The sequence below is a fragment of the Orussus abietinus genome, unplaced genomic scaffold, assembly GCF_000612105.2.
Source record: "Orussus abietinus isolate OABI.00-Male unplaced genomic scaffold, Oabi_2.0 scaffold10, whole genome shotgun sequence".
Classification (NCBI taxonomy): Eukaryota; Metazoa; Arthropoda; class Insecta; order Hymenoptera; family Orussidae; genus Orussus; species Orussus abietinus.
This window is the reverse complement of record NW_019396009.1, coordinates 151,309-161,158: the sequence shown is the minus strand read 5'-3', so window position 1 is coordinate 161,158 and position 9,850 is coordinate 151,309. Positions and strand designations below refer to the sequence as shown.

General features: G+C 48.9%; 2 protein-coding genes across 4 annotated transcripts; one reads left to right on the top strand and one right to left on the bottom strand.

Annotated features, from left to right (window-relative positions):
- Positions 1–1,147: 1,147 nt before the first annotated feature.
- On the bottom strand, positions 1,148–6,444 carry LOC105699631 (chaoptin). Its single transcript, XM_012424769.1, has 17 exons — positions 6,391–6,444; positions 6,018–6,306; positions 5,788–5,958; positions 5,260–5,735; positions 4,973–5,192; positions 4,595–4,905; positions 4,301–4,525; positions 4,021–4,242; positions 3,783–3,951; positions 3,466–3,713; positions 3,108–3,392; positions 2,842–3,036; positions 2,497–2,781; positions 2,287–2,412; positions 2,105–2,218; positions 1,803–2,038; positions 1,148–1,736 (listed from the first exon to the last, which is right to left on the bottom strand). Exons 1-17 carry the CDS (start codon positions 6,391–6,393, stop codon positions 1,415–1,417), a joined length of 3,897 nt encoding a protein of 1,298 aa, XP_012280192.1. The 5' UTR covers positions 6,394–6,444; the 3' UTR covers positions 1,148–1,414.
- Positions 6,445–7,295: 851 nt separating this feature from the next.
- On the top strand, positions 7,296–9,585 carry LOC105699734. 3 transcript variants are annotated; one of them, XM_012424961.2, is made up of 4 exons: positions 7,296–7,675; positions 7,762–7,944; positions 8,116–9,268; positions 9,349–9,585. In XM_012424961.2, exons 1-4 carry the CDS (start codon positions 7,448–7,450, stop codon positions 9,429–9,431), a joined length of 1,647 nt encoding a protein of 548 aa, XP_012280384.1. In that variant the 5' UTR covers positions 7,296–7,447; the 3' UTR covers positions 9,432–9,585. The 3 variants fall into 3 exon arrangements, with proteins under 3 accessions (XP_012280384.1, XP_012280385.1, XP_012280386.1); XM_012424963.2 differs by having other exon boundaries at positions 7,568–7,675; positions 7,806–7,944; positions 9,349–9,489; XM_012424962.2 differs by lacking the exon at positions 7,762–7,944 and having other exon boundaries at positions 9,349–9,489.
- Positions 9,586–9,850: the final 265 nt, after the last annotated feature.

Sequence of the window (9,850 nt, the reverse complement as noted above, 5' to 3'; positions counted from 1 at the left end):
CGTCGCCTCGAGAGGGAACGGACGACTTCGGCGTCGATCGGGAGAAGAAAGGGATCCTCGACGCTCGACCTCCGCGGAATTTCGGCAAGATCCCAAAAATTCGGAAATTCAGCCTCGCCTCTGCCAGACTGCACCATGTGTCTGTCCTTGTTACAAGACTGTGTACACCATTTTAGCGTAGCGCACCGGAACGAGGTACGTCGCGACGGAATAACGGGTAGGATCGTTCCGTACCGAGTTATACATAATCTTGTCGCCTTAAAAAGGGATATATCCGATACGCGGTCGTTTTCCAGCGTTTACGGCCCGACCGGACCGAACTCGGCGGATTTAGCCGCGATCGTGGCCGACTCCGTTTTCTAGGTATGACCTTACGTATTAAGTCCTTCGGAACTTTTGGATCGCCATTGTCCAAAGGAATTTACAGCTTTAAAGCATCATTGACCAATAGCGAACGTAACGGACGATTCGACGTCAAGGGTAGCCGATAACGCGATACAGTTGCCTTCCGAGAGTAAACTCCCTCGAGGATTTCGGGAGGACTCGACCGGGTCCACGACCGGGTCCTCGACCGGGTCCTCGACCGGCTCCTCGACCGGCTCCTCGGGAGGGTCGCACAAACGCGTGCCATCGAAAGTCGGACAGGCGACCGATCGATCGCGGACATCACCGAAATCGTCGACGAAATTCACCGTGCGACTTCTATACGGACATAAGTTTATATACTACGTGGTGTGAGTTTATATGATGTTTTTTTTTACTATCGAAGAATATTCATCCGACGGTGTGTGTATATATATTCTTGATGATATTAGGCATTAGCCTGTACGAAACAAGTTCAAATTTTTTATCAACGAGCCAACGTAACTCCGTGGCGGCCGGTTTTGGCGGGATCGTCGCCGAACCGGCCGACGAGGGGACTCGCGAGAGTCAACGACGGTCAACGATATCCCGACGTTGAATTTTCTATACCGCGCTACGTTATCATTTCGACCGACTAAGGAGCCGCGTTATCCTTTTTGCGACGGTTCGTCGATGTACTTCCGCCCGAAGGCAGGGAAACGCTTCCAAAGACGCGACGTAACTTAAACCTTAATGCTAGGAATTTCTGTGTAAACCCTTGTAAGGTACTTTATCATTTCCACCGTGTTTATTGGTTCGTTGTTGTACAAATAAAAGGAAGGTTACATGAATTTGAAGAATCGGCGTCCGCCTCCGTCACCCTTCGATCGTCGTCGTTTCTCTATTATCCGGACAAACGAGTCCCGCTTTGGATCCGCGCCTGCGACCTGCTCGTTCGGTAAGGAAATATTTTATAAAAAGTATCGAATCAGCGTACTCGTGTCCGTTCCTCTCCTCTCTCACTCTCGCACGCGCTCCCTTTCCCCCTTTCGGCATCGCTAGGGAAAATCGGTCAGTGGAAGTTCACGGTTGACGGTAAAACGTATTTGGCAGTTGTCAATAAAACGTTAATCAAAACGAATACGTATAGGTTGCGCGAATTGTGGGAGTCGGCAGAGCTCCATCCGCATTCGATGTCCGTTCTCAGAGCCTCGGACACCGACATGTTGTTCTTGTTCTCGCACAGGGTCTCCCGCAGATCGTCGTCCCATCCGTTGTCCCAACAAGTGAAGTCGTTGAAATCCTCTCGCGTGTAGCCAAAGTACTCTTTGTCGGAATTGCACTGGCTCTCCTCGTGGTATTGCCTGCGTTTCCTCTCCCACATCTCTATCCACCTGAAAACCAGCGCGAGGGTTGACGCGTCGGCAGAAAATTGGGTAATCGAGGGTCACCGAATTTACCCGATGTCGCAGTTGCAGGTCAGACGACTGCCAGCCATTTTTAATCTGAGAAGAAAAGCTGCCGCCGGCAATCCTGGCCTGTATCCCGTCGAGGGGTTCTCGAGAGTCCTGACGTTACTTTCACTGATGTCCACGGTTACGTTTCTCACGGTTTCGGCATTTTGGAACATATTTCGCGGTATCGTGGAAACGCTGGTATTGTAGAACCTGATTCGCAGGTGAGGGCTTCGCATTCCCTGGAAACCATATTCAACGTTTCGTATTCTTTCGTTCGAGGGAGAAACGTCCCCTCGAATCGGTACCTTGAGAATGTCGGCATGTAACGATTTCAAGCTCGTCCCGGTGAACGTAAAGTTGTACAGCTTCGCGGGTAGTCGTCCTCTCATTTCGGTCTCCAAGTTGGTTTCGTTCTCCACCTGGAAGCGTAAGAATATTCCCCGAGACGATTCGTAGGGTACCTCTACCGACACGGTGACGTACTCACGTCGATGTGCAAGTGCCTCAGGCCGTTGTTATATTCCAGGATCTTTGGGAAATTAAAGTTTTTAATGCCGGTATACGCCGTCATCCGGAGAGTGCGAAGTTTGACGGCTTTGCACAGCGCTCCCGTCTAAAAAGGATATCGTCAAGGTAAAGAACGACGTCCCCAGCCTTTATTTGTCGTTATCGGGGAAAGCAGCCGTTTATTTCCTACTTCGAACGTCGCTAACGGAAGCCTCCGTAAATCCAGCTCCTCGAGGGTATCCGTCAACCCCAATAACGTCGTGTTGGTAATCGTCGTAATCGGATTGTACCCTATGTATAGTATCCTCAGTTCCGGCAGCATGTGGGTGATCAGAGGGACGAACGACAGGTGATTGTGACCGAGGTCGAGAAGGTGCAGGGACGTCAGGTTCGACTCTCTTTCCGGTGGCACGGCCGTCAGTTCGTTGTGTGCAAGGTACAGCGATCGCAGTCGGCGAAGCGGCAACTCGGGTACCTAAAATCCGCCACCCGTTGACTTCGCGTCAAGATGAAACTCGCTCGATCGTATGCTTACGTTGAGAAGGGAAATGTTGCTCAGGCCCAAATGAAGGAGACTGTTCTCGATGCCGTAAAACATTTTACCGCGGGATTCCAGAATCAGTTGCTTGTTGTGACTGAGGTCTAGGTACGTCAATTCGGGGACGTCCGAGAAGACTCCGTCGTCGAGCCTTACCAGTCGATTGTACGACAAGTCCAGCCACGTAAGATCCTGGGCAGGAAAAGGAGCGCGATCATGGAACGGTTTTTCTCTTTTATCGAGAATTTTCTCGCGATACTCACTCGAAGTCGGAAGACAGCGTCCGTACTGTGTATCCCTGTCAGCGAGTTCCAGGACATGTCGAGAACCATTAAGGTGGCTGCCGAGGAAATGGACATCGACTTGATCGGGAGTCGCACGAATTGATTGTGAGACAGGTCGAGGAATTCCAGGTTCGTGTCGATGAAAATATTGTCCGGCAACGTTCGCAATTTATTGTGGGACAAGTCGAGAATCCTCAGCCTCCGCAGGGACCTAAAGACGTCCGCCGGGATCTCCGAGATGTCGTTCCAAGCGAAATAGAGGACCTGCAAATAGTCGAACGAAAAAATTCAAAGAACGAGCATACCCTTCGAAGCTTTGACTTTGAGTTGCACCAACTTGCAGGTCCTTCGTGTTTCTCAGGCAATCGAAATCGATCTCCAGCAGATCATTGTGGCTCAAGTCTAACCACTGTAAATGCGGCATATTTCCGAAAACTCCGCGAGTCACGTTGGTCAGCTGATTCCGTTTCAAGTACAAATGCGTTAAAGAGTACTCGACGGGTCGGAAGAACTGATGCATTATGTCGGATATGTTGTTATAGCTTATGTCCAAGACTTTGATGTTCGACTGCACGTTTCCACCAACTGCAAGGAAAATATTATACGCGTACGGATTCGTCGATCGATTTCTCGGACGGGCACGCGTCAACTTACTGGTCGTAGGTGAGACGAACGTCGTGCCATTGATCCACAACTTTCTTATTTCATTGTGACTGGCGTTCACCTTAAAGGACGACAAAGTCCCAACTTGATCGAACCAGGCAAAATTAAATTCCTCCAGATCGTTGTAGGCCAAGTCGAGAAACTCGAGATCCGGGAGATTCTGAAACGTCACTTGCAGGGGCGACTCGGGAATTCGTGAATACGTGGGCACTCTAGGTAGGAACCTTACCTGGAACGCGTCGTCGTCGATGTCACGTATCTTGTTGCCTCGCAAATTGATGTACCTCAAGCGATTCATGTTGGTGAACGCCCGTCTCTCGATCGAGGAGATCGCGTTGTCTTCCAGGTATATGATCACCGTCGAAGACAGGTCCACGAACGTGTCGGTTCCTATGCCCTTTATGCCGTTGTACGCCAAGTTTATCTCTTCCAGGGCGGAGTGTATGTCGCCCTAAGGTGCGTCGGGGCGAGAGTCAACCAATCGGCAAAGTTTCGAGTCGGAGACTTACCTGGAAGGTACCCTTCTTGATCCCGTCTATCTCGTTGTCCTGCAGTCTGAGACGTCGTATTCTTTTCAAAAAGTGGAAGGAGGTGTCGGACACGGTTTTAATTCTGTTATTGCTGAAATCCAAGTACTGCAGATTCGTCAGCGACTTGAGAGGCCCGCTGGGCAACTCGGTAACCGACGACGACAATCCGTGAGAGACCTTTAACGTCAGCAACGAGTGTCCAACCTGGGGAAGAATCGTCTCGATCGTTTTCTCGGGAAACTAGGCGTTGCCAGTTGCCGCGCGAATACGTACTTCGGAGAAGGCGTCGTTCTCGATGGTCGAGATGGAATTTTCGGAGAAGTCGAGATACCTTATTTCTCGGATGCGCCCGAAGGCGTGACTCTTTATCGTATTCAAATTGCTCTTGACGATGCGAAGCTCCTTAACGTCCGTCCCGAAGTCCAAAAAGTCGTCCGGCGAGAGGGTCGCTTGGGACAGCCGAGACACCGACAGAAAGCGGAGATTTCTCATTTCGCGCAGGTCGCGAAGAGCGACGATCCCGTTCTTCTTCCCGCTCAGGTCCAGATCGTAGAGGGAATAATGGAATCCCGTAAATATCTCCGCTGAAAAGGACTTGCGTAAGTTTTCGCGCTCGACGCGACGCGACGTCGCGACGCGTCGCGTCGTTACCGGGTGAAAACGATTCGATCCGATTCTCCCGGAAGACGAGGGTGCGCAGAAAGTCGAACTCGTGGAGGAACTTTGGCGGCAGAACGGTGACGTTGTTTCCGGAGATGTCCAGCAACTCGAGCGAGGGCTCCAGGCCGGAGAGCTCCTCGGAAGAGATGTCCGTCAGGTCGCAATCGTGGAAATAGAGCTCCCGGATCCTCGAGTCCCTGAAGGCCCCCTTCTGCAATCGGGTTCTCCTTAGCGTCCTTGGCGGAGGGACGGGCGCGACGTGGGCACGAGATACGTACCTTGATCGTCGTCAGAGGGTTCCCGCTTAGGTAGGTCTTGTTGACTCTGAAAAAGTGCTGGAAGGACTCCGGCGGCAAGGAGTCCACCTGGTTGTAGTCCAACCGCAGCTCGTCGAGGGAAAGCTGAATGCCTCGCAGCTCCGCGTCGCGCATCGGATGGAGCATCTTCTCGATCCGATTGTAGCTCAGGTCCAGCAGCTTGACGCGCTTCAGGGAGGACAGCTGAGCGTACGGGACGTGCACGAGCTGATTGTCGTTGAAGTAGAGGTGGGTCAGATGAGCCATGCCCTCCCTGAAGATGGGGACGTCGATCTCCTTCAAGTCGTTGCCACCCAGGTCGAGGACCTCGAGGTACGTCAGGCCGGAAAAAACGTCCGGCGGAAGCTTGCCGATGTAATTGTCCGCGAGGCGGAGGATCTGCAGGGAGCTCTCGATGCCCCGCCAGCTGTCCGGCGAGACGTCGTAGATCCGATTGCCTGCGGAAGGATCGATTTAGCTTGGCCGGCCCGGCTCCGTGAGATCGAGTACCTGTGAGATCGAGCAGCCGGAGCTTCTGCAAGTGCCGGAACGACCTGCTTGGCACCTGGACCAGATCGTTGAACGGCAGCTCGAGCTCCCACAGCGACCGCTCCAGCCCCGTGAAGGCCTCGTCCGGGATGTCCGACAAGGGGTTGTACCTGATCCGCAGCTTGTAGAGACCTGCGAGGTCCAGGGGAATCGTAGGAAATCTCGCCGGGACCGGGACCGGGGACTCTTACCCGTGTTGACGAAGAACTGCGGCTCCAGGCCGCGAAGCCCGTTGTTCTCGAGGTGCAGCATGAACACCTTGGTGGCGTTGATGGGCTGCGGGATGCGGATCATCGGCACGTCGTGGCAGCTCACGATTCCCAGGTCCGGCACCTCTTTCGAGCAGGTGCACAGCGGATTGAAGAAGCACGGGGGATAGAGGACCGGCAGCTCGTTCATGCGCACCATGGACGTCCAGAACATCAAGATCAGGGTCAGGATCAACATCGCGTAGCCCAATTTAACGAACGTCGAGAGATTCTGAAAGTACCAAGATGCGTTCTTTGCGAGAGGGGGCGGAGAGACACCGGGGGCTCTCCGAAATCGGGATTTACCGTGATTTACCATGATTTCGATCCAAGTACCGCTCGATGGACGTTTAGCGTACCTAACGTAGACCGAATGACGGAAACTGGTATATAGGGACGTCCAAAGGGAACTCGGGGTAATACGGCTTCGCGAGTATGCGGACAGTTCGGGTGCTTCTCCTTACTCGATTAGCCGATCGACGCGACGACGTGGCTGGCGGTGGGCCGCGACCGGGAATGCCCCTGAATGCCCCTGAATGAAGTCCGGCCGTTCCTTTTCCTATTTCGCCTTCCCTCGTCCCGACCGGGACCGACGATCTACGTACCTCGAGAGCGAATTCCACCTTACGCGTGCCCTGAATTCTGGACAATCCGCTGAACCAACGAGGACGTTTCGAGGGAAAATCGCGTTTGTAGTCCGCAATTAAAGGTCGACGGGAAGGGATGCCCTAACGACGTTACCGCGGTTTCCAAAACGATTTCATCGCGTTACGCGCATGGAAACACCTGGACATTTGTTATTCGAGAGATCCATCGCCCACGCAAAGGAAATTCGGGGATCGCCTTTCGACTTGAACGAACTTTGTCGCGTTTCCCTTCCTTTAACGGCGGTACAATTTGCATCTTAAATAATTCCTATTATGTCCGAAGGAACTGGATTCCTTCTCTGGCCGTTTTAGGGGTTTTAGGCGGGATTCGGGAGCGGCTACTTTGTAGTCGGTGTAGCTATCGGAGGCATGCAGCGATCACGTTTGCCGGCAAAGCGTCGAGATCGGATCGCCGTCGTCCTCTAAAATACCAGCCAACGGTAACGCAATTAATAACTTTGGCAGATACTTGGATGTACCTTGGGAAACGTCCCCGCGAGGGCAGCACGGGACGCGATCGCACGACCCTCCCGACTCCTCCATCGTCACCGTTGCCGTTTGCGAATCCAAACAAATATTTCTATAATTTGACATCCTAGCGTGACATAACCTTTGCGGCGTTGTAAACGATATAATTTGTCCTTTGTAAAATAAAGTATTCCTGGCAAGTTCTAAGCGCAACTTCGTTGGGATCCTTCGAGCGATGTGCGAGTTATTTGCGTCGACATGACTACCGCAAAATCACTTGACGCACCGATATCGTTTGCGTTGAAACAAGAGCGCGAAGACGTTGGCGTGCAAGAACGAGACGTAAAGATCAATGAAAATAGCGTGGCTGGCGTCATCGACGATGATCCTCTTGACGCTTTGCCCATGGAATTTCCTCCGATCTCGGACAGTAACTTCGTAACGCAAGAAAATCCTGATTATGAATTTCTGCGGCTTACCACTATGGTACGTACTTTGATGAATTGTTATTATTAAGTCTAAAATGTCATGCCCTTAATTAACTTCTAATTCTTAATATTCTCGAACCAAAGGTACGTCGAGTTTACTTTTCTTACCTTCATAAATCATTAATTAGTAATTATTTCATCTGCAATCGATCAAAAAACGAGGAGCTGTCAAAGTCAAAGATAAAGACATGCGCCGGACAAATGGAATTGATCGCCGTGCAAGCTTCTTTGGAAGCCACTCTGTACAGGCAATATATGTTGAAAATGGTAGGCATATCGTCTTGTATTTCAACGATTTTATAGAAAAATTATTAAGTGCCGCTAGGTAGCGTATGTAAGAAGTTTTTTAATTTTTTATCGGAAATGCGGATAAATTTAGTCGACGTATTTACATTCGAGTAATATACGCTTTTATAAAATGCACTTTTTTTTTTGTAGATAGCGGACATTAAATCGCACACCTCGCGACAGAAAATACATAAAAACTTAGCAATGTTCCTCGAGAAACCTTCCGTTAAAGTTGACGCCGCGGTGCAGACGAATGTCACGATGTGCGACAGCAACCAAACTCCTGACAGCACGCTCGATAGAACGCGGGATGATCGAATACAAGATATTTTAACTGAACCGTATAATCCGAAAATTTCCGGCAAAGCTCAAATCGAAACTAAATGCGAGACTCTCGATGAAAGATTGGCATTGCTTACGCAGTCTGTAAAGGATTCCAAAACAAAAACATCCACAACTAGAATAGTATCCATTAAACCTCGAAAAATTAAGTACGATAATACAAGGAAAAGGGCGAAGATAATGCAAAAGAATATTCCTATTGACATTAAAGTGCAGGATGTCGCCAATACTAGCAAAAATTCCGAAGTTGCTTTTGAAAATATTGATTGTAATACTAGCTCTGTTCAGAATGAAAATGAAGATTCTCAGGATTCACTTTTACAACACATGGAAGATATGTTTTGTGAAAGTGACGATAGCAGTGATCTCATGACATTAATTGAAAAGCATTCCGGTGTTACAAAAGCAAACATTGATATGGAAATTGTCAAAATGTGCCCAGAAGCTGCTTCGACATCGACCACAAACAATAATATTAGCTGCAAGGATAATACAGGAGAGCCTTCTAACTTGCATGCCAATAAAAGGAAGCTCAGTTATACCAATTATAAAAAAATGAAGAAGCAGGCAGTTGGAGAGCTTGTGTCTTCATCGGAGGAAGGGACGGGTAATGAGAAGAAGAAACGAAAAGCAAGTGGAATTTGGTTTGTAGAGCGGGTCCATCAAGTTTCAAAATTAAAAGCTAAAATGATGGAAATTTCTTTAACAAATTACCGGAAGCATGGTCGAATAAAGGCAAGGTTTGCCGAACTGTTCGGAGAATCCGACGAAGAAGATATGATGCCCGATTCTCCGATATGCATAGAGGAGCACTTGACTTCTTGTAAAGAAAGAATAGCGCCATGGGTGGTAAAGTATCTCATGCCATTTTACCATAAAAAGAGAATTGCCGATCGACCACTGTTCAAGGTGGTAGCAAAGCATATTACTGACATGCTTATTTTTGAAAACACGTTTCCTGGTTAGTTTGATACCGCTATTATGCTTGTATATTATAATAAGGGGCCATCTTTGTTTCATAAAATTGTTTTTACATTTCAGAGCAGGAAGATGTAAACTCATATATACAGGACTATTTTAAGAACAAAAAAATGATAAAAACAAAAACGGACATATACGTCTAGTACTTTCGATGGAAGAAAAATTGCATTTCAAACGAATATACTCGGTAGTACACACATCATAAATTAAACGCACACTTCACTCGACCCTTGTTATCAGTAGTATGTAACATTGTTTTAAGGCGATAGTGATAAATCAACCCAATCGCGTACAAGACTGCCCTATCCTGAAATTGTTTTTAATATTATGTAAGTTGTACATTTCTTTCTAGTGTTACAAAGATACGGTAATGTAGTACTGCAGGCTTTCCATATAGAAAAGTCAGTTATAAGATTAATGAAACATACTCAACTCTTAAATTCAACCTTCTTGCATTTCATGAGTGGAATCCTTCGCGTTGAAATACAAACGTGCATCGATGAAAGCGATAATTAAATTTTAGGTATTCCATAGAGAGAAACCCAGTTCAAAAGAATCCACA